The sequence below is a fragment of the Micromys minutus genome, assembly GCF_963924665.1.
Source record: "Micromys minutus genome assembly, chromosome: 13".
Lineage (NCBI taxonomy): Eukaryota > Metazoa > Chordata > Mammalia > Rodentia > Muridae > Micromys > Micromys minutus.
Window position 1 is genome coordinate 12,426,267 of NC_137982.1, and position 25,234 is coordinate 12,451,500.

The following is a 25,234-nucleotide window of genomic DNA, read 5'->3' on the forward strand; positions in this document are numbered from 1 at the left end:
CTAGACTTGAGTTATCAAAAGTTAACAAAACTTACAATCTTGGCTATGGATAGAAGGAAAGACACATATGCACACTTTCTCCTCAACTGTTTCAATTAGTCTAAAACTGTTCAAGAAACACAATCTACCACATTCTAATTTAAGCCTCTCAATATATGATCATGTGTATTATTCTGTCTGTTACTCAGCACTTGATAATTAAAGAACTTAAGTATTTTCAAGTGAACCACAAATTGTATCTCATTGTGATTTTATTTTAATTTCCCTGATGAGTAATAAAGGAATACATTTTAACTCATGTTTATTTATTCCTAGTATATAGCTAGTGGGTAAAACTCTGAATTCCAATTCCTTCACTGTTAGAGATTTCACCCCACATGGCACATGGTGTTATATGGCCTGAGGATTCACCTGCAGTATCTTCTAACAATAGACCATTATCTAAATGTCATGACCTTGTAAGAAGTGCATGTTATTTCCCAAGAAGTGTTTTATTTTATATTTTTAGAGGTAAGGCCATGCTGTATAACCATGAAAAACATGCTTTTACTATGTAGCTAAGACTGGCCTTGAACTTAGGACAATCCTCCTGCCACAGTATCCCAAGTACTGGGATTGCAGGATTGTGCAACCATCCCAGGCTATTATCAGAACTTCAAGAAAACATTTATATTTTCTATGGATAGGATCAAATTAATATGCTTTTCTCGATAAAGTAATTGCAGACCACTACTTCCAGGTAGCCTCATAACAACCCTCCTTGCTACAGTATCTATGACACACATGGCCATGGCCTTTTGTAATGCTGTTGTCTTTTTTCTCAGTCCTCTCACAATATGCTAGGCTCCTGCTTACAAGCATAGAAGAATATAATTAATAGTCATTTGTTAACTCTGTCCCATGGGGTAGGTCTCAATATCTGGGCCAATCATTGGTTAGTAATTCCTTCAAACTTTTATCCATTTTTATCCTACATATCTTGTAGACAGGGAAAATTTGGGGACAAAGGTTTTATGGCTGGGTTGGTGTCCTCCTTCCTCAACTAGAAGTCCCGCCTGGTGACAGAACGTGGACATCCAGGCTCCATATTCTTAGATTCTAGGGGTCTCAGCAAAGGAACCTTCCCCATCCCAAGTCCCCAGATTGTCTCAGAGATGCACTCCCACTGATTTCCCTTCTACTCCCAGCCTCATTACTACACCCCCTCTATCTCCACTCCTCTTCCCCTTCCTATATTCTCTCCCACCCTGTTCCCTCTCTCCAACCACTTCCAATGTCTATTTTATATCCCCTTCTGAGATTCATACATTCTCCCTTGGATACTCCTTATTACTTAGCTTTTTTGGTCTATAGATTATAGCATGGTTACTGTATTTTATAGTTAATATCTACTGATAAGTGAGTACATACCATTCATGTCTTTCTAGATTAGGATTCACTCATGATAATATTTTCTAGATTAGGATTCACCCATGATATTTTTAGTTCCATTCATTTGCCTGCAAATTTCATGATATCCTTGATTTTAATAGCTAAGTAGTATTCAATTGTGTAATGTACTATACTTTCTTGTCTGTTCTTCATTTGAGAAACATCTAAGTTATTTCCAGGCTCTTACTATTACACTGTGAACATAATGGAGCAAGAGTTGTTGTGGTGGGACAGGGTATATTTTGGATATATGTCCAGGAGTGGTATAGCTGTGTCCTATGATAGAACTATCCCCAATTTTCTGAGACACTGCCAAAGAGATTTCCAAAGAGGTTGCACACATTTGCACACACATCTTTGCCAGCATGTGCTTTCATTTGACTCTTTGTCTTAGACATTTGAGTGGTATAAGATGAAATCTCAGAATCATTTTGATTTACATTTCTCTGATGACTAAGTATGTTGAGCCCTTTTTAAAGTACGTTTCAGCCATTAGCAATTTCTCTCCTGAGAATTCTGTTTAACTCTGTATCCAATTTTTTATTGGAATTCCATTTTCATAAGGAAATCACCCATTTTATTTAGATTTTCCAATTTTGTGGATTACAGGCTTTTGTAAGACCTATTAGTAAGACCTAATAATTCTTTAGAATTCCTCAATGTCCGTTGTTATGCCCCCCTTTTAGTTTATAATTTCACTAATTTAAATACTGTTGCTCTCTCTTTTAGTTAGTTTGGCTAAGAGTCAATATTGCTGATTTTCTCAAAGAACAAGCTTTTGGCTTCATTTATGTTTTGTATTGTTTTCTCTTTTCTCATTTATTGATTTCATCCCTGAGTTTGATTATTTCTTAAGGTCTATTTCTCTTGGATGTGTTTATTTTTTATTCTAGTGCTTTTAAGTGTGCTTTAAAAATTCTTAGTATGAGATCTCTCTAATTTTTTTAAAAGGCAATTTGTGATATGAACTTTTCTCTTACAACTGTTTTCATTGTGTCCCATACAGTTGGGTATGTTGCGTCTATATTTTTTATTGAATCCTAGGAAGACTTTAATTTCATCATTTCTTCTTTGACACAGTAGTCATTGAGTAAAAAGTTGATCAGTTTCCATGAGTTTTTAGGCTGTCTGCTGTTTTTGTTGTTGAAATGTCCTCCCCCATCTCTTTTGATGAATTTTTGGTTGGAAATCTATTTTAGTATATATTGCAATGGCTATCTCCACTTGCTTATTGGGCCCCATTGCTTGGAAAACTCTTCTCTAGCCCTTCTCTGAAGTAATGACTCTCTGTATTGCTTGGGTGTGTTTCTTATATGCAGCCAAATGATAAATCTTATTTTTACATCAATTTTGTTAGCCTGTGTCTTTTTATTGGAGAAGTGAGGCCACTGATATTGAAATATTAATGATCAATGATTGTTCATTCTTCTCATTGTAATATTGGTGGTGGGAGGGAGAGAGAGAGTTTTTTCTTGTTCTAACAGTTTTTAATCATTTCTTGTGTTTTCTTAAATGTAATCAACCCCATTTGCATGAAGTGTTCTTTCTAGTATCTTGTATAGAGCTAGATTTGTAGATAGATGTTGTTTAAATCAGGTTTGTCTTTAAATATCTTGTTTTCTCCATCTATAGTGATTGATAGTTTTGCTGGGTATAGCCCTCTTAAGATATCTGCCTAGTCCATGCTGGCTGTTAGAGTCTCCTTTAAATAGTAGAGTATGGTCAGTCCCTGCAGTCACTGCCTCCCTCAGCTCTGTGCCACCTCAGGTCCGTGTCTGAGACAGGCTCAATGAGATGGCTGATAGGGCAGGAGCGGCTGAAGGCTGGGTGTTCCTCCGGGTTCAGCAGTGCCTTCTCTGTGGGTCTGGCTGGTCATGTCCCTGTGCTGTGAGTGTTTCCACCAATCCTAGGAGACAGCATTGAGAGTTCTTGGATAATTTGTTCTTGTGAGAGCTGTCAATAATTTAATTCCACCTCTAGGTTTTCTATAGTCACATCAAGAACCATGAGCAGGTTTACTAAGGAAGAGTTTGCCTGCCATATTCTCTATGAAGGCTTTATTGGTAAAGACATTCTGGACCAAAAAAAAAAAAAAAAAAAAAATGAAGTTTCTTCCTCTGACGATAAGTATGCTTTCTATGTTGCAGACCTTGGAGACATACTAAAGAAGCATCTGAGGTGGCTAAAAGCTCTTTCCCAAGTTACTCCCTTTTCATGCAGTCAAGTGTAAGGACAGCAGAGCCCATAGTGAGCACACTAGCTACCATTAGGACAGGATGTGATTGTGCAAGCAAGACTGAAATACACTTGGTTCAGGGACTTGGGGTGCCTGCCTCCATAGAGGACTATCTATTCAGATCCCTGTAAGCAAGTGTCTCAGGTCAAGTATGCTGCCGGTGTTGGAGTCCCACTGATGACATTTGACAATGAAAGTGAATTGATGAAAAGTCTGTAGAGCACATTCCAAGGCAAAGTTGGTTTTGAAGATTGCCACCGATGATTCTGAAGCAGTTTGTTGCCTCAGTGTTAAGTTTGCTGCCACACCCAAAACCAGCAGACTTCTCTTGAAATGAGCAAAAGAGCTAAATATTGATGTAATTGGTGTCAGCTTCTATGTTACTGACCCTGAGACCTTTGTACAAGTAGTGTCAGATGCCCTGTCTTTGGCATGGGAACAGAAGTTGGTTTCAGCATGTATCTGCTTGATATCGGTGGTGGTTTTCCTGGATACAAAACTTAATTTTGAACAGATCACCAGTGTAATCAACCCATATCAGGACAAGTACTTCCCATCAGACTCTGAAGTGAGAAATATGGCTGAGCCAGACAGATACTATGCCGTGTCAGCTTTCACACTTACAGTGATTATCACTGCTTAAAAAAATATATTGGAAGGAGCAGCCCAGCTCTGACAATGAAGATGAGTCAAATGAGCAAACTTCTATTAGTATGTGAATGATGGCATGTATGGATCATTTAACTACATTCTTTATGATCATGCACGCACATGTGATGGCACTGCTGCAGAAGAGACCCAGATGAGAAGTACTACTCATCCAGCATCTAAGGGACAAACATGTAGTGGCTTTGATCAGATTGTTGAGTGATGTAACCTGTCTGAAATGCATGTGGGCAGTTGAATGCTGTCTGAGAACATGGTGCATATACTGTTGCTGCTGCTTCTACTTTCAATGGGTTTCAGGGTCCAAACATCTACTATATAATGTCACGGGCAATGTGGCAACACATGAAGCAGATCCAGAGCCATAGCTTCATTCCAGAAGTGGAGAAGCAGGATGTTGGTACTCTGCCCACATCTTGTGCCCAGGAGAGTGGGTTGGACCATCACTCTGCAGTCTGTGCTTCTGCTAGTATCAATATATAGATATCATTCTTGTAGCTCCCACCTGCAAGTTTAGCTTGAATTAAGGCATTTGGGGGAACCCTTTAATTTAATTACTGCTAGTTTGGAATGTCTTTGTAAGAGTAGGGTTGGCACCAATGCAATATGGAAGTCTAAGAGATGGGGGTCACACTTACTGTGTTCCTATGGAAATTTTGAATATTTTATGTAAATTTTTATTCACTTTTCAGACATGATACTAATGAGTGCCCCTAAGCTGCTGAGCAAGCATTTGTAGCTTTTACATTGGGAGAATGAATCAAAAGCATATGTTGTGACCCACTTGAGAATTAAGTATCTTGAAATAAAAGTAGGATGTAATTCTGATAAGTCTGCCTTTATATGTTACTGGTTCTTTTTCCCATTCAGCTTTTAATATTTTTTCTTTGTTCTTCACATTTAGTGTATGTGACAGGAGAATTTTTTTTTCTGTTTCAATGTATTTTGTGTTCTGTAAGCCTCTTGTGCATTTATAGGCATCTCTTTAGGCTGTGAGTTGTGGAAATTTTCTTCTATGATTTTGTTAAAAATATTTTCTGGGCTATGGAGATGCATGGTCACCCTATTGCATACTTGTTATTATGTTTGGTCTTTTTGTAGTGTTCCAGATTTCTTGGATATTTTGTATCAGAAAGTTTTTGGATTTAACATTTTCTTTGACTGATGTATTGATTTCTGCAATTGTATCTTTTATGTGTGAGATTTATTCTTCTAGCTGTTATATTCTCTTGCTGACACTTGAGTCTGTAGTTCTTGTTCTCTTCCCTAGAATTTGCATCTCCAGGATTCACTTAGTTTCTTGATTCTACTACCATTTACAGATCTTGAACAGTTTTATTCATTTCCTTCACCCGTTTGATTATATTTTTCTTTATCTTTCTAAGGCATTTATTCATTTCCTCTTTATAGGTCTTTATCATTCTTGTAAGACTGAATTTAAGGTTAACTTCTTGTGGTTTAACTGTGATAGAATATCAAAGACTTTCTATAGTAGAATAGCTGAGCTCTATTGGTGCCATATTACCTTGAATCTTCTTGATTGTGCTTTTATCCTGGCCTTTAGCCATTTGGTTGTCCCTGGTGTTAGCTGGATGTTCATCATGCCAACACAACACCTTGGGAAGGCAGGCAGAGTATAAAGCCTAACAATAAATTTTATGAAACAAAGCACATGGATCATTTCTGCTGTATGTTCCCTAGTTGAAGCATGGTCTAACATGGATATTCCCGGGGTTCCACTGACCTGCATTTTCCTGTGGCTCAGCAAGCCTTTTGGGGAGAGAAGACCTTGGAGTTTGGGGGACTGAGGCAGCATACAGCTCACTTCTGCTGGCTATGCTCCAGGCTTGGCAGGCAAAGGATATGTGGGGCAGGGTCTATTCTAGGTGTTTCTGGATATTCCTGGACCTGGAAGGTGTCATCAGGAGTGAAGGAGGTTGAGCAGCAGGAAGGCAATGGAAACATCCCAGAACCTATTATTAATGCTACATTTTTATTGTTTTCTTTATGCACATAAATAAAAGTGCTTTTTTCTTTCATTTACTGCACTGTAGATAATTTTTACAAAATCTGAAAACTTGCTTAGTATATTCTCTCTGTGTGTCTCTCTCTGTCTCTGTCTCTCTCTGTCTCTGTCTCTGTCTCTCTCTCTCTCTCTCTCTCTCTCTCTCTCTCTCTCTATATATATATATATATATATATATATATATATATATATATATATAAAAAATGACTCCATTGTTTGAAGACTGTTATTTTGTTACTATCAATACCTAAGTTTCAGTTACTTATCTAATTTAAGGTTACTTTTTATAAGCTTAAATTGTTGATGCATTTATTTATAATTACTGTTCATGATTCTAATAGGATAGTTCTAGTAATTACCTTGAAACTTTCAACCATCCTGTCATTCTGTTTTCTAGATAATAGGGAAGGGATGTGACAACAGAAAAAGTGTAGAGAGATAGCAGAGTAGAACCTTCGAGAGGAACATTTTACTGTTGTAAACCAATCTGCTTTGAAACCCACCATGCAGATAGAACTTATAGAGATCTCCATCATCTCTCTTCTGGAGTGCTGTGTTAAAAACATGCACTACCAAACTCTAATCAGGGATGCACAAATACATAAAACTTGCTATGGACATTTCATTACTAGACATGGCCCTTTGTACTAAGAAGACAGAGTTGTTATTTTAAAAGTCACAGCAGGGCCCATGTGACAATATAATTGTGACATTGTCACAATTGTCAGAATTAATGCCTTTTAATCACAGATGTTAATATATCAATTACACACCCACACAACTTTTGACTAACAATTTAGCTGTAAAAGACATTGTTTATAATGATCAGAAAATGCTTACTTCTTTGAAAAATAAAACTCAGTTGACTCCCTAAAGTAAAATACATGTCCTTTTAGTTAATTAATACCAAATGATACAAAACTAAGTCAAATGGCAACAGAAGTTAAAATAATAGGATACTAGTAGTATGGGCTTTGGCAGCCATCAATAGAACCCACTTCATACAGTCCTTTAAACATTTATTGTCCATGAGAAATTGTACTGGTGCTGATTTAAATAATCCTATGCTCTTCAATATGACTTCAAGCATAGTTTCTTAAACTGTGGAAGGTCACAAAAGTAAGGGTTAGGGTGATGAAAATTTGAGTGACAGTTAGAAGTCTCTAGATGTGCAATAATCAAAACTTAATTTAAAACCAAGTGGGCAGTGGCTCTCAGGATCTTTGTCAGTGCCTTACTCACATTACTTTGTGCAGCTGCACTGCAGTCTTGATATTGAACACAACATATGTGCATTCTTTGTGGAGTGCATGGTTCCATGCCACACATTCCAGCAAACACTGCCTGAAGCAATTTAGCCCACATTCAAGATTGCTATATGTCATGCATTGCATCATAAATTGCTATAAATTGCTTTTTTCATAGAATTGTAATGGTCTAATTGTGGAAACCAAAGACTTAATACATTCCTACCATAATACTTCAACATGTAAGTATCAAATTTAAATGTTTATATTGCTCTGTATTATACAAACAAGCACATATATCTCATTAGCATGTAAATTTTATTTATTTAGTCTTAAATAATGATAAAATATTATGAACAATGAAGAATTGTTTTAAAATAAATTTTGTTTTATAAAACCCAATAGACTTTTAAAGTTATATTGAGTATCTTATACATGTGTAATAGGTTTTAAACAAATCTACACTTTATTCCATACCCTGAAACATCTTGCCTATCTTCCTCAAACATTTCTCTCCTAATTACATGGTTCATTTTCCCCCTAAATATACTGTTTGTTTTCAGCTACCTATATACACATAGATATTAAGCTATCTACTAAAGCATGGGTATCTTTTCATGGACCACATCTTGAAACGAAACTGCCTCTTTCTGTCTAGCAACCAGTACCAATAGCTTCTTAGCTAAGAGTATGACATCAGGAACACTTTCCACTTCAAAGCTGGCATTTGGTCTGAAATGAGCTTATAAAAGTCATGTGCATATTATCACAACAACTATGCATTCATAATATGAATTTTCCCTTGTTCTTAGTCTTTCCAATACCTTTTATACAGTGATCTCTTGGGAACTGGAGTGATCCATACATCCCATAGTTTGGCTAAGCATTCTACAGTTTCTTATTTTTTGGACCTTGGCCAACTGTGGGTCTCCGTGTTCAACACCAACTACTTCAAAATTAAGCTACACTGACAAGGACTTAAAGATGCATTAATTTACAGATATAATAATAACTCATTCATTCATTAGGGATAAATTTAATACTGTAGCCATTTACCAGACTAATAATAAGTAGGATATCCCCCTAGAGACTTGGCCACAAAAATAGTGTCAGGTATGACGGATTTCAACTTGTGGAACAGACTATACACCCAGTTTTTAAAAGTAATTGGTTACCCCCATGACATTAATGTCACTGTTCCAGTAATGGATATGTCTTGCCATGTCACTACAATAATGTTCACAGATATATAATATTAATGATTATTTTTATTGATTATTGGTTCTGGTAGCATGCATAGAACCTCCTAGCACTACGAACATGAGCCAGTAGAAATGAATCTTCCAAGTAAACACTATCTTGATTTTTTCATGACTTCAAGTACTTGATATCTTTAGCAATAAGGTCCTAATGTGAAGTTGTGTAGGGCAAACAAGAGCATTGGTTATAGCCTATAATGTTTACAGGTCTATGAAACCTCACTGAACAACAACAAAAGAGGCAATCTATCCCTAGCACTGGGTTTTTTATCTGGAATACTGCAGTGTCTAGGAAGGTATTTGTTACCTGGCTATAGGGAAACTACATTTAAAATTATTTTTACACAGGAATATGCTGATATTTTGTAAGCTTCCGTAATAGTAAATTTCCATATGATTTTTCTGAACCGTTTTAATGTTAGTTATCTCTCAGTGTATCCCCTTCTCTACCCCTGCTTTTCTATCCCCACCCCATTTAAGACTTTCTCTTCCATCTCTTCCATTGTTACCCTATAACCTTTCATCACACACACTGAAAAAAAAATGTAGATGGCTTTGAGTAGGATAGATTTTTAAACACTATTAAAGAAGGAATTTAAAACTCCAAATGTAGTGATAGTTATTTTGGCTGAGGTAAATTTAAAGGTTAGATTAACACATAATGATAGTCAGCAGCATCCTTTGGTGGTCCGCTGAATACGCTGAACTGCCACAGTCCCTTATTGACACAGTTATATTGGGGAGAATAAAAGTCAACACACTTTTAGCCCTCCTACTTGGTTTGGGGTTTGTGGAAAATAGATTCAATCCAAAGTGGTTTAAGATCTGTATTACACTATTGGTGGGCCAGGAGTCAGTCTGGAGAAAGAGAACACTGTTCTGTAGCATCAGCATTCTTGAGGGTCCTGGGACACTTTGGAAGATCCAAAGACTTGGAACTTCATCACAGATTCATTCTATAGCTATAAATGTCAGGACTCAGTATTAAGAAAGATCTCAAAGAATAATAAAGTTTGAGATTTGTTTTTCACTTTTCATTTATGAATCCAGTATGTAAATACAGGTTGATCAGTGTTGAGCAAAGTAATAACACGTTCAGAGAATTTTCATCATAATTTTCAACAAGAGACATCCTGACGCTGTCTTTACTGAGCCTAGTCAAAATCAACTGCAGTGATGGTAAATTACTGGGTTACCTTGATCTCCCAAAGGACACCTAATTCTTCAGAGTTGCTGTAACATTTTACTTCCTAGTCAGAGATTAAGCCCTTAAATAAATCCACTAATTTAAGTGCGGTGTTTTCATTCTTTGCTTTCTGTAGACTCCTAAATATGAAAATAAAATTCATCTAAATGTCTACAGAGAAAGGACTGCTAAATAATACAGCTAGTTCTTTATTTTCCTAGTTGTATTAAAACACAGGAGAATGCCTTGACAGGGGATACACCAAGTTGTGTATAACTGTGTTATTACATTCCCTCTGTAAAATAAATAAGTAAACCAATTTAGCATGTGCTGATCCAACGCTCTTCATTTAAAGACACAAATTTGAACATAGAGGCACAGCAATAAAAAGGGATGCATTGGTATACAGTGAATAGTGGTCATACCAAATATAATGATGGAAATTATATGGTCTATATTTTTTTTAAAAAATAGTATGTCTGAGATCCTCAGAGACAGAAATACTTGCTTCATGTATATTTAGCTATCATATACTTTTCTGTCTGTAAGTTATTTCAAACCACTAGCATACATTCTACATATAGAGACAAATCTCAAACAGACACAGGAAGTTCTTTTCATGATTCTCACCCAGTGGTCTGAGGAAGCTATATCATTGAGCCATTTTGTTTAGCATTGGAAAAGTCCTAACATCACACTTGCTGAATCCTTGGCAGATCGTGGAAAGCTGAACAACCAGCACAGAAACTTAAATACTGAATTTCTGTTCTGCATCTCCTGGAATGTAACTAAAATCTTTTAATTCTCTTATAACCAGCAAGTATTACTATAAACATGATGAGCACTTCTTAATTTTGATTAATCTCTGGACTAATAACCTAAAATGAAATGTTAAAAAAGCATGGATTTTACCAATTCAGTGCTATCTGAGAGCCAGAGCTTAGCTCCAGGAATATAGTTACTACTCTGTAAATACTTCCTGAATAAATGAATTTGAGAAAAATTATTACTTTTGAGTTAAGGGAGACATTAAATGTGACAACAGCAACATCATTGTTTTTGAAAACCCACTATTTCTTATTTGCAATTTTATTACTAATAAATGTGTTTCATGGTGTGTTTTACTTAATCCTGCAACACATTAAATAGAAAATATTGAGTTAACTAAATTACTGCATGTCTGTAATCTCAAAACTTAGAAAACCAAAAAATCCTGAGTTTCAGACTACCATGAGCTACATAGCATACAAGAACAGAAAACAACAAAAAATACAACTTATAAAGAAGCTCTATTTTTATTGTCTTAATTTTATATATGAAAAGATTAAAGCTAAAGAAAAGATTAGTGGGACAATAATCTCTTTGTTAGCAAGTAATCATCCCCAAAATGAAAGCTACTTATTTCACTCAACCCGTCATTTTATTAAACATTGCTCTTGTTATATCTAAGAAGATAAAATTTTCCTATGACATAGGAGCCTCTTTAGGGCCCCTTTCATGTCCTTGTTCCTTAGGCTATAGATGAAGGGATTCAACATAGGAGTGACCACAGTATACATTGCAGCAGCTGCAACATCCTTCTCTGTGGTCTCTACAGAGGAAGGGAACAGATAGACACTGAACAGTGTTCCATAGAAAACACACACCACACAGAGGTGGGAACTACAAGTTGAAAAGGCCTTTGAACTTCCGCCAGATGTCTGGATCCTAAGGACAGCAAGTACAATGTGGACATAGGAAATGACAATGCTTACAAAGGGTACCATGAGCACTGTACCTCCAAAGCCAGAAAGCACTAACTCATTGACATGGGTGTCTGAGCATGAAAGCTTCATGACAGAAGTAACATCACAAAAAAAGTGGGCTATTTCCCCAGCAACACAGAAGGACAGTCGAGCCATGAGAAGAGTGTGAGTCAGGGCAACTATATTAGTCATAACCCAGCACAGGGCAAGCATCAGGGCACAGAGTCGGGCACTCATGATTGTGGAATAGTGAAGAGGGTGACAGATGGCCACATAGCGGTCATAGGCCATTACAGCCAGAAAGAAGCTGTCCAGATCACCAAACATCATGAAAAAGTACATCTGGGTGAGACAACCAGTATAGGAAATGGTATGACGCTGAGTCTGAACATTAAACAACATCTTGGTCACTGTAGATGATATTAAACCCATGTCAGCAAAGGACAGGTTGGCCAAAAAGAAGTACATAGGAGTGTGAAGGTGTGGGTCAGAGCCAATGGCCAGGATGATGAGTACATTCCCAGTCAATGTGACAAGATACATACATAGGAAAACTCCATAGAGTAGCTCCTGGTACTCTGGAAAACCTGATAGTCCTCGTAGAAAAAATTCAGAGACACTGGATTGATTTTCCATGAGTCTAGAGCATCTGTAAGTCAGAAAAGATAGTCAGAATGTAGAGATGATTCTCCAGATGCAGGCGCTGGCTTCTGAGCCATCCACACCTTCATATGTATTTAAATTTACTTTCTTTACTTCCATCATGACGCCACTTTTTTATGTTTGTGTCCTTCTGTGTACTCTTATAAACCCTCTTCTCTAAATTAGATACTATATACTCTACATGTTCTTCAAGGTATGTTGTCTCTGATATTAACACATCTATCTTTACAGCTTCTTTCATTTTCATTAGTACACTATGATGTATTCATGAATATGCTGAGGTAGAATAATTATAATATTTTTGAGATTATCCAACACACACACACTCATACACACACACACACACACACACACACACACACACACACACACACACACACACACTACACATACACTCACGTATGCACATAAATAGTGCATCATTTTATACTAAAGGGTTTTTGAATTATTTGAATAATTCTTGTCCACTTATATTTCATCCCTTGTCCTGATATAAAATATCAAATCAAGTGTTCCTATAGCAATGAGTTTTGCCATAATGATCACTATCTTCCTTTAGGTTTTATTTACTAGCCACTTGTTAAGTATTGGGTACTGTTAAGCACTTATGTAGGCTCTCTTCATCCTTAAATAACACTAAGACACATAGATTGGCATTACCTATAACACCAGGAAGTTTAGGTTATGAGGTATTTGAGTGGTTTCTATAAGTATTTACCAGTCACAAATACAAATAGCACTGGATGGCAATCATTAACCAATACAAAACAGTGATTTTTTTTAACCTCATTTATATTTAATCTACCATGATTCTTAGCTTGCCAACTTTTGTGTGACAGGTCCTTGCTATTTTGTCTTCTTGATTTAGTAGAACAAAGATGAAGTTCAAGAACTGCGTGAAATTTGAAAGATCAGCTGGCAAAAAGATTTGCAGTCTTTGGCAGTAGATAAGTTTATCAAAACCACATTAAAAGCTTATTAAAATATAAAATTTTATCTTCCTTTCACAACTATTAATTTATACTCTCTAAAATATGGTTTGAAAGAATGGCACTATCCTTGCAAACTAAATATTTCTCAAGTATTCTGATGCTCAACTGTGTTTAATTATATTTGTTTAGTTTAACATATGTCTGAGTCATGGTTAAATGAGTATGAGCTAAAATGTAAGGTGATTGAAAATTTTAATTATGCATTTAAAGACTATATGGACTAAGTAATATGATATGGTATGGTATGATATGGTATGGTATGGTATGGTATGGTATGGTATGGTATGGTATGGTATGGGACTCTCAAATTAGTGTTTTATTAAGTCACAATTGCCTCCACTTTTCTTTAGTAAGACTGCAGACCTAAAACACAATTTCTCTTCTGCTCCTATAAAAACTGAATTAGTTAACATTTCAGAACTATACAACATTCCTGAGAGATTAGAAAGAGTTGAAAGCTGTTTCTTTCCCTACAAGATTTTGTGATGAAGATTTACATGCCATCTGAGAAATGAAATCTGTTATGTAACACATAATCATGCACTAAAATGAAAAAGATTGTCTTAAGACCCAATGGATTGTACCATCATCAAGATGATGGGATGTAAGCTAGCAGATACCATTTGTTCAGCTGGAAGCCCATTAACTTCTATTGAGTGTTTTAAAATAAATATTAAATCATTTTAGAAATGAACAGTGAATATTGGGTTAGCTGTGCCTGCATGAAATGCTTTCATGACCATGCTGCTATATAGAAGTGCTTTAGTCTGTGGTATGAAATAGTGTAGAAAGAAGTCACCCCCTCAAATTTTTTTGGTACACCTAAATCCTAACTTTTACTTTCTCCTTTTGTTATTCTCTTCAAGCACTTGGTACTAGTATCCTTTGCTTCATCCTTTCTTTGGAAATGTTTATTGTCATTTTACTATTTGTGGCCTTATAAAATCATATTTTTTTAGCTTGAGCAAGACTCTCTCTCTCTCTCTCTCTCTCTCTCTCTCTCTCTCTCTCTCTCTCTCTCTCTCTCTCTCTCTCTCTCTTTTTCTGACATCCAAGATTAAGTGATTTTACTTACCACCACAGTTTCTTCTTTTACTATGTTAATCAAAGTAGATAAGTGTTTGCTCAAGGATGATAGACAGAGTAGCACTTGCACAAGCTATTTAATTCCAGTTCCCTTTCTCACTTCTACACTTGTCAAAGAAAAGAATGCAGTGCAACTGCTCCATTAATTCCAAGAAGAAGGCTCAAATTCTTCCTGATGAACTTTTTGAGATACTAATTTGAATTAGGGATCAGAATCATGATTAATAAAAACAAATAACAAGTGACCAGAAATCACATAAGTAAACTTAGATTAAAATACAATTTAATTCTATTTTTATAATGTATGTCAGAGGCAAAGTATATTAAGGTCCCAGATAAGGAGTGGAGGGGTTAGTAAAGGAGTGCAAAGACTAGTAAAGATCACATCTGAATGAAAGTCTGAAGCAGTTAGAGCTACACTCACTGACTGGAAGTAAGACAGCAAGAGAAGAGAGGGTACAAGGTGAGCTCTGGAGATGACCAAGGACACATGGTGCTCAGATCCCATCTGAACACAATATTCAGGAATGTTAAAGTAATGTATATTTTTAGCTTCAAACCTAAACTTATAGAGAAAGAGAGATGTTAGTTCATCAGAAAGATTCCTGGAAGAGGCTGAGCAGACCCCACATTGGACATCTACACATACAAGGAAGGAGCCAAGGGACAGAGTTCCCATGAGTCTTGTTCATGTAAGCACTGATAATTATCTTATGTCTCTCCTCTGTTCTGTAACTGACCAAGTTAATATAGCACCAGAGTGACTAAAAGCAGTTGTCTATTTCTTCTCCTTTGTATTAATATTAAATTGTTTTTCTATTTGCTTTGAATTATAAAGGTAGTTACTGTAAAATGTGCTTTGTACTAAAGTAAATCTATAACTGTTGAACATGGTCCCTCTTCCTAAGCTTTTCCTAAAGGAATTCCAATTCTACCAGTGTCCACTTCTGCACAAGGTCATGCTTTTCTTGAAGCATTTTCATGCTTATGTATAAAGATCTTATATTAAGTCCATACATCTGACTCCAATCATAATTACTAGAGGAGAAGTTCTTTTCAAAGGCACAAAAATTTGAAATTTGGAATCTAGATAATACACTGAGCCTGAATGTAGTACTCAATTTGATTGACTTTTGGAGAAATCTCTAAATTTAGGATCCTGAACTTCTTTCTGTTTACATTTACTTTACAAATATCATAACTGTAATTTATGTTTCCACTCCAACAAAAAGGCAGGTAAAGCATGATTCCCAGATTTACACAAGCTATAATTTGCAGCTTAAAAATCATTGAGCTTCCATTATATGTTTTAGAATAATTTCTTCGAAGCTCTTTGCTTTCAGAGCCCTAATGTCCAACTCTTAACTGTCTTAGGGTTGTAGCAACACCAGCAATTCATATTCAGATCTAAAAAATGTTGAATGCATGGATTAATGAAATTATTAATGCAAATAGCTATTTGTACAGGTAAATTATTTTCTTCTCACACTCTCACAACTGACTTACAGTTTTAATACTTAAACATAAATATTTAAATATAGTTTTAAAAATTTTAAGGACCTCATGCCACATTTGCAGGAATAAGATGTAGGCCAGGAACATGCAGAAATTTTCCATTTTTTCTGTTCTCTCAGAAAGATACCACCTGTTCAAACATACACCATTCCTTCCAAAAGACCAGGTATTCTGCCTGTCCAAGGACATCCTTCTCTCTTTCCATGCACACTCTCCTTGGCACTATCTACAAATTCCCCTCCCTTCCTCATGCCTGATCCTAACCCACAATGTGTATAGAGACCTCCTGCCCACATAAGAGATCTTGTCTGCCACAAGAAGTCTAGCCCCTAAGCCTGATGGAGACTCCCTACTCAACTCAAGACCTCACAGAGTAGAAGACCATAACAGAAAAAGCAGCAAAATAAACCTCAAAACACCCATCCAACAAAGACAAACATAGAAATGGTAACCTAGAACTATAAGTATCCCAAGCCCAGATGCTGAAATACCAGAATAAGAACAAAATCAACCATAGCTAGGTAAATATGTCCCCACCAGAGCATAGCTCTTATATTAGAGATATAAACCAATAATATCTCAACAAAGCTGAGGCGCAATAAAAAGACATTAAAACCAAATTTATAAAGACAATAAAGGTTCTTAAAGAAGAAGTAAATAAATTGCTTAAAAACATAAAGGAAAAGATAAACAAAAAAATCAGTAAATCTCCTAAAGGACATCAAAAAATTCAAACAGTTGAAAGAAATAAAATTAAGACGTGAAAATAAAAATAAAAGCAATAGAGAAAACACAAAATGAGGAAAATTTTGAAATGAAATATTTATGTAAGCAAAGATCAACTACAGATACAAGCATCACCAACAAAATGCAAGAGATGGAAGAGATAATCTCAGATGAAGATATGATAGAAGAAATAAATACATCAATTGAAGACACTGTTAAATTTTAAAAGTTTCTGAGTCAAAAAAATCTAGAAAATCTGAGACATTATGGAAATACCAAAACTTAGAATAATAGAAATAGAAGGTGAAAAAGATTTATAGCTCAAAGACACAAAAAAATATTTTCATCACAATCACAGAAAAGAATTTCCAACCTAAAGAAGAAGATGCCTCTAAATGTACAAGAACCACACAGAACATCAAATAGACGGACCAGAAAAGAAAGTCCATAACCACATAATAACAAAAGCACTAGACATACAGAACAAAGAAAAATATCAAATGCTTCACCGGAAAAGGTCAAGTAACATATAAAGGCAGGCCTATTAGAATTGCACCTGCTTCTCAACAGAAACACTAAAAGCCAGATGGACTTGAGTACCTTGTCCTGCAGACTCTAAGAGAACACATAAATCATCGCACACTACATACCCATGAAACTTTTAGTCACCATAGAGGGAGAAAAAAAATATTCATGATAAAGTCAAATTTAAACAATATTTATTTACAAATGCAACCCTACAGAAGATTCAAGAAAGAAAAATCCTACCACAGCAGGATAATTATACCCATGAAAACACAGGAAATAAATCTTACATGAGCAAAACCAATAAAAATGAAGCATACACACACATACACCACACACACACACACACACACAAACACACATACACACTACCAAATAGCAACAACCACAACAACAAAATAACTGGAATTAACAATCAATAGATATTGATATCTCTCAATTCTCCTAATAAATATATAGACGAACAGAATGGATGCTAAAACAGGATCCAACATTCTGATGCATGCAAGAAACACACCTTAGCATCAAAGGTAGACATTACCTAAAAATAAAGGGTTAGAAAGGATCTTCTGAGCAAATAGACCTAAGACGCAAGCTGATATGGCCATTTCAATATATAAGAAATTAGACCTCAAACTAAAATTAGTAAAAAGAAGGGGAAATCCCTCAGCATTGTACAAAGAGACACCTTGGTGGTGTTGCTCTTGTAACAGTCCAAGGCAGAGAAGATAACAGTCCTTTGTTCATCCTAGTTTGATACCTGACTTGATTACCAAAGTTATTTTATACTTAGAACACACAAAAAGCAAATCAAGTGTGCAGAACAGGTGCTCAGGCCATCTGCCACCAGGAACAGCAAAGATCCAGGGACGTAGGCCTGGTGAGACTGCATTGCGAGTAGCTGGACCAAGGACCCGAAAAGTGAAAACCCCGATTGGTTCAGGGGAGCAGGAACTTGCTGTGGGGACTTGGTTTCCAACTGGAGAGCCTGTGTGCAGAACAGGTGCTCAGGCCATCTGCCACTAGGAACAGCAGTGATCCAGGAACTTCAAATCTCTAAAGAAGGAAACTGAAGAAGATTACAAGATGGAAGGATCTGCCATGTACATGGATTAGAAGGATCAATTTTGTAAAGGTGGCCATCTTACCAAAAGCAATCTACAGATTCAATTCCAACCCAATTCTTCATAGAGTTATAAAGAGCAATTTTCAAATTCACCTGGAATAACAAAAAAACTAGAATATCAAAATCCATTCTGAACAACAAGAAAACATCTGTGGCAATCACCATCTCTTACCTCAAGCTATATTACAAGGCAATTTTGTTAAAAACCACATGGGACAGGTACAGGTATAGTCAGGTTGATCGGTGGAACAGAATAGAAGATCCAGAAATGAACTCTCATACAGATACTCACTTGATTTTTGACAAACGACCAGGAAACATTCAATAAAGAAAGGACAGCCTCTTCAACAAATGGCATTGGTCCAACTGGCACTCAGCATACAGAAGAATGACCAAAAAAATAAATAAATAAACCTTTCTTATCTCCTTGTACAAAGCTCAAGTTCAAGAAAATAAAGGATCTCCACATTAAGCCAGGTACACTTAAACTATTAGAAGAGAAAGTAGGAAAAACCTTAGAACACATAGGTCCAGGGGAAAATTTCCTGAACAGAACACCAGTAGCTTGTGCTCTAAGACCAACGATAGAAAGATGGAACTTAATGAGATTGCAAAGTTAATGTAGAGGTTACAGATATTGTCAAGAAAACAGTCAACAGATTGGGAAAAGATCTTTACCAACCCCACATCTGATAGAGGTCTAATATCCAATGTATACAAAGAACTCAAGAAGTTAGACTCCAGAAAAATCAAACAATCTTATTAAAAATGGCATTCAGAGCTAAACAAAAAATGCTCAACTGAAGAATATAAAATGGCTGAGTAGCCCCTAAGGAAGTGCTTGACATTCCTTGTCATCAGGGAAATGCAAATCAAAACAACCCTTAGATTCCACCTCATACCAGTCAGAATGGCTAAGATCAAAAATTCAGATGACAGCAGATGCTGGCTAGGATGTAGAGAAAGAGGAACACTCCTCCACTGTTTGTGGAGTTGTAAACTGGTACAACCACTCTGGAAATCAGTCTGTCACTTCCTCAGAAAATTGGACATAGTCCTACCCTAAGACCCAGTTATTCCACTTCTGAGCATATAAAAAGATCTTCAATAATCATGAATCATTAGGGTTAACCTAGCAAAAATGGCCATCTTATAAAAAGCAATCTACAGATTCAATGTAATTCCCAGCAAGATTGCAGCATGATTCTTTACAGACCTTAAAAAATAATTCTCAATTTCATATGAAATAACAAAAAGCCCAGGATAGCTAAAACAATATTGTACAATAAAAGAAGTTCTGAATGTATTACTAACCTCTATATGAAATGAAACCTCATGAAACTGAAAAGCTTAGCTAAGGCAAAAAACACCATTAGTAAGACAAAAGGGCAGCATGCAATATGGGAAAATATTTTTTACCAATCTCAGATCTGACATAAGGTTGATATCCAACATTTATAAACAATTCAAGAAATTAGACATTGACAAACTAAATAATTTAATTAAAAATTCTTAAGAGAGGAATCCCAAATGCCTGAGAAGCACTTAAAGAAATGTTCAAAATTCTTAGCCATCAGGGAAATGCAAATCAAACTACTCTGAAATTTCATCTTACACCCATCAGAATGGATGATCAATAATACAGTGATTGCTCATGATGTGGAGAAAAGGCAACACTCCTCCACTGCTGGTTGGGGTGAGAGCTATCCAGCCACTATGGAAATCAATATCACAGTTTGTTTGAAAATTGGGAATCAATCTACCTCAAGTTGCAGCTATAGCACTCTTGGACATATACCCAAAAGACATGTCACCCTACCACAAGGAAATTTGCTCAATTATGTTCACAGTGGCTTATTTATAACATCTAGACACTGGAAACCATCTAGATGTCTCTAAATCTAAGAATAAATACTTATCCAATGGAGCATTGCTCCATTGTTATAAAAATGACATTGTGAAAGGTTGCTGGCAAATAGATGCAACTTGGAAAAAAAGTCATCCTAAGCAAAGTAATCCAGACCCAGAAAGTCAAATGGTATTTACTTACTTATAAGTGCACATTAGCTGTTGAGTAAAAGATAATCATGCTACAGAGAAGCTACATAACAAGGAGGGTTCAATATTTGGTGCATGGATCTATTTTCTCCCTGTGAAGAAAAAATAGAATGGATTTTCCAGGTGGACTGGGGTCAGTTAGGAATGGGAACAGAAGAAATTAGGTGGGTGAGGGAGGGATGTAAGGAAAGATTATGTATGTAGATAGCTGGAATTGAGGGGCATTTAAGGGGAAGTTTGGAAATCCAGTAGAGTGAAAACTTCCTGTGACTGATAAGGGTTACCCTTGAGAGGACTCCAAGTAATGGAGGAAGTAGTGTCTGTACCAGCTATCTTCTGCCATGAGGCAAGGCTTCTAGTGAGAGACATGAAAAATAACCCATCCATAAAAACTTCTCATTTCAGCATGTTTTGCCTGTAAGATGTGCTGAGGCAATGGTGACTCAGAGCTTGTGGAAATGGCCAGCCAATGACTGGCCTGACTTAGGAGGCCCTCACTAGAAGAGTGAATCCATTCCTGACACTGCCTAAATAGCCACCAAGAGAATGCACTCTAATAGGGGCTCACAGAAACTGATTGCTAGGTCCTCTGCACACATGCTATGGTTGTTTTGGTTCCTTTGGGACTCCTAACAGTGGGAGTGGTAATGAACATGATTCATTTGCCTGATCTTTCCTTCTACAGGGTTGCCTTGTCCAGCCTCAATATGAGTTTATAACTAGTCTTATTTGCATCTTGTTATGCTGTGTTCAGTTGATAACCCTGGGAGGCCTGATCTTTTCTGAAGGGAAGTAGAGGAACAGTGGATCGAGAGGAGGCAGGAGGTGGAGGAGACTATGAGCAGCAGAGGAAAGTGAGGCTGTGGTTGAAAAGTATTGTATATAAAAAGAATAAATAAATAACAAGAGAAGTGGAAGGATGGCTTAGTGGTTAAGAGCACTTGATGCTCTTCCAGAGGACCTGAGTTTATTCCTTAAGACCCACATGGCAGCTTACAGCCATCAGCAAGTCCAGTTACAGGGGATCTGGTGTCTTCATCTAAACTGCAGCTACCAGGCATACATGTTGATACACAGACCCACATGAAAGCAAAACAGCAATATATAATACAATAATAAAATTTAGAAGAAATAATTAAGTAGAATTACACCATTCAGTGAATGGGACAGGATTTTTAAAATAAAGATAGTTAGGGAAAAGATAGCTTTTAAAAAGTCTACATGTAAAATGAGGATTTGGAACGAAAATAGCTTATTTCATCTTATTATTAATAATATCTATTTTAAAGACACATACACTTCATTTCAAAAAAGGATAAATACTAACAGAAAAATTAAGGTAAAAAATTATATCTCTCAAAGTCAAGAGACACAAGCCATGGTTATATCTCAAGCACAAAGTACTTGCATAGCACGTATAAAATCCTGAGTTTATTTCCTAGCATTGGTAAAGAAAGTGATGTGAAATGTTTACTGTTACTAGTAAGAGGCTATACACATAAATTTAGATATATTGTGGTTCTTTTGTACTTATAAAGTTTTTAGTGATTCCAACATAATCCTAGTTGCCCAACAGTAAGTAATATGGTGTTATGACATACAGTGATTAAGGGAATTGTTTATAGATCTGAGCAGACACTGGGAGGATTCTCCTCAGATCATTATTCTCACTGGACACCTATTTTCCATCTGCAAGGATAATACTGTAGCTTATTTTCTTACTGGTGATCATATACTGACCTGTCTAGAAAGAGTTTACTTCTTAACACAAATACAGAAGACAGGCCCAGATTTCCTAGCAGCTGCTGTGTGTGAGTTGATATGTCTGATATGGTTTATGTAGCCTACCTCACCTAAAACTTTTATATGTCTTGAAGAAGTGTCTCATATTTATATGTTTCTATTTAGGGAAATAAAAGATGGCCATGATACCACTTACACTCTGAATTTCTTTTCCCATCTCATTTAATAAGGGCAAAAGAAAGTGAGTTGTCCAATACATAGATAGGAGTCACAGATGGCTAGCTAGTCAAACTAAAGAATATGCCAGCATGTGATTCAGAATAGCACTCTTGAGACCTGTACCTGGTAGCTTAGCCCTTGAGGAAAGGAATGTCTTCAGGTCCCCTAAGGCCCAGACAGAGCTGGCTGGAGTACAAGATCGGCAGTGACACTGTGGTTTAACAAGTGCTTTGGGAGATGATGTGACAGGAGCATTTATAGTTCTAAGAAACCCTTGTCCTTTTTTGGTCCAAGAAAGCAGAAATTGAGTCATGTACCCTAAGTGTTCTCAAAGAGCACTAGACTCAGTGGATGTCAGCTTTACTGACCAAGTCAGAAAAGATCTCTGTCAGGTTTTCACTGATATTTTTCCAGCTAGAAGAGAGAGCTTAAAAATTTGAAGATGCTTAAGTTTGATGCACAATGTGACAGGTGAGGACCTGGAAAGGATAATATTTACCTTCATTCATGCTTGACTGTGCACGTGTGTGCGCGCATGCACACACACACACACACACACACACACACACACACACACACACACACACACACTTTGCCCTACAAATAGGTAAACTTTTTAGTGTTATGGAGTCTGAGTCTCTCTGTAACCCACAAATCAAAGAACTGAGTCATTGTGAATCTTATTAGGCCAAAGTCCTTGTATACACTATGTAATACCAGCCTACTCTAAATTTAAGAACTTTAGACAAAGCTGTTTGCACAAAAGAGAACAAAGAACTAAAAACCTTTATTTTCCTCCCTATGTTGAAATTCCAGTAACACAGAGATAGTAAAACCACAGCAGAGAAGAAAGATGGTTTTAAATTTCAAGCCCCAGTTGCCATAGGAAGATAAGAGAGGGGGTGGGGGGAGATGGAGAGGGAGAGGTGGGTGAACAGATACAGGAGAGCCTTTTTGAGAATGCCTTAACAGCAGCTGCAACAGCCCATATGTCCAGTGCTTCCAGTTAGGGGAAATTTCAGGACTGCTTTGAATGGATGAGGCTAAGTCCTAGGATTAGGAAGCAGTTCATTTTTTTCCCATCAAAGTCATTTGCAATGTCTATACAAAAAGCTTAACATACATGGTTGTATATGCATGTATTTAAGTATGTGAGCACATATCGGGAGAAGAATGAGAGAGATAATGAAGATTTACAATTCCTTTCTAAAGAGCCAACATAAAGTACTTTTCAAATATTCCCAACAAGGTTACACTCAATTTCTACCTCCTTCAGAATACCTGTGCTGACTTCTCTAATCAAATTCATCTCTTTTGTATAGAACCTGTTTCAGCACAGAAAGGAACATTGCATTTGCTTATTATTTTAACTCTTCTATAAAAAAAAATGTTCATGAGTGTTTTATTTCCAACGATACTTAGACATGTTCATGGGCAAGGATCACATATCTTTCCCTTTCCATACAACATAGGTCTGGCAATACAAATTCATATATGTGAGCTGATCTAATGATTAAATCACATAAAGAATGTTACAACAAGAGCTACACAGCATGAAAAAACCAAGTAGAGTGAACCAATCTGTTGCTTCAGACTTCCTTCTTCTGGGACTCTCTGTGGAGCCAGGAGAGGAGCCTCTTCTATTTGGCATATTCCTGGGCATGTACCTGGTCACTATGGTGGGAAACCTACTCATCATCCTTGTCATCAGCTCTGATGCACACCTACACACTCCTATGTACTTCTTTTTGGCGAATCTCTCCTTAACTGATGCCTGCTTCACTTCTGCTTCTGTCCCCAAAATGCTCGCCAACATTTATACCCAAAGTCAGAGCATCTCCTATTCAGGGTGCCTCACCCAGCTCTATTTCCTACTGGTGTTTGGTGGACTTGACAACTGCCTTCTGGCTGTGATGGCGTATGACCGCTATGTAGCCATCTGCCAACCACTCCATTACAGCACAGCTATGAGTCCCCAATTCTGTGCATTAATGCTGTGCATTTGCTGGGTGCTGACCAACTGTCCTGCCCTCATGCACACACTGCTGCTGACCCATGTGGCTTTCTGTGCACACACAGCCATCCCCCATTTCTACTGTGATCCCAGTGCTCTGCTGAAACTTGCCTGTTCTGACACCCATATTAATGAGCTGATGATCATTACCATGGGCTTGGTGTTTCTTGCTGTTCCTCTTACATTGATTGTCATCTCCTATGTCTGCATTTCCTGGGCTGTGCTGGACATCCCTTCTCCTGGAGGGCGATGGAAAGCCTTTTCTACCTGTGGTTCACATCTTACAGTTGTTCTGCTCTTCTATGGATCTCTGATGGGTGTGTATTTACTTCCCCCATCAACCCACTCTACAGAGAGGGAAAGCAGGGCTGCTGTTCTCTACATGATTGTGATCCCCATGCTGAACCCATTCATCTACAGCTTGAGGAATAGAGACATGAAAAAAGCTTTGGGCAAACTTTTTGGTGGTGGAAAAGCAGTATTTTTACTGTAACTCTTAATCCTAATACTCTGATCAAACCATGCCTTTCATTACTCCAGTCATTCTGAGTTAAACAGTCCAAAATGGGCATTTACTTATTTAGGCTGATTTGAAATAAGATCTTTTTATCTTTTTTATTTGATATTTTATGTATTTACATTGCAAATGTTATCCCCTTTTCAGGTTTCCCCCTCTTCATGCCTTTTTCCCATGCTTCTGTGGGGATGCTCCCCCACCCACCCACCAACTCCCACCTCACCGTCCTGGTATTCCTCCATAGTGGGGCATCA

General features: G+C 36.9%; 2 protein-coding genes and 1 pseudogene across 3 annotated transcripts; 2 read left to right on the forward strand and 1 right to left on the reverse strand.

The window, feature by feature from the left end:
* Positions 1-3,436: 3,436 nt before the first annotated feature.
* Positions 3,437-4,816, forward strand: LOC308428832 (ornithine decarboxylase-like; annotated as a pseudogene). Its single transcript has one exon. The product of its transcript is annotated as an ornithine decarboxylase-like (transcript).
* Positions 4,817-11,496: 6,680 nt separating this feature from the next.
* On the reverse strand, positions 11,497-12,432 carry LOC308428566 (olfactory receptor 1N1-like; the record flags this gene model as incomplete). The annotated part of the gene is made up of 1 exon (XM_080927075.1): positions 11,497-12,432. One exon carries the CDS (start codon positions 12,430-12,432, stop codon positions 11,497-11,499), a length of 936 nt encoding a protein of 311 aa, XP_080783201.1.
* An 11,570-nt stretch (positions 12,433-24,002) lies between these two features.
* Positions 24,003-24,956, forward strand: LOC308428553 (olfactory receptor 1N2; the record flags this gene model as incomplete). Its single annotated transcript, XM_080927063.1, has 1 exon — positions 24,003-24,956. One exon carries the CDS (start codon positions 24,003-24,005, stop codon positions 24,954-24,956), a length of 954 nt encoding a protein of 317 aa, XP_080783189.1.
* Between the last annotated feature and the right edge of the window lie 278 nt (positions 24,957-25,234).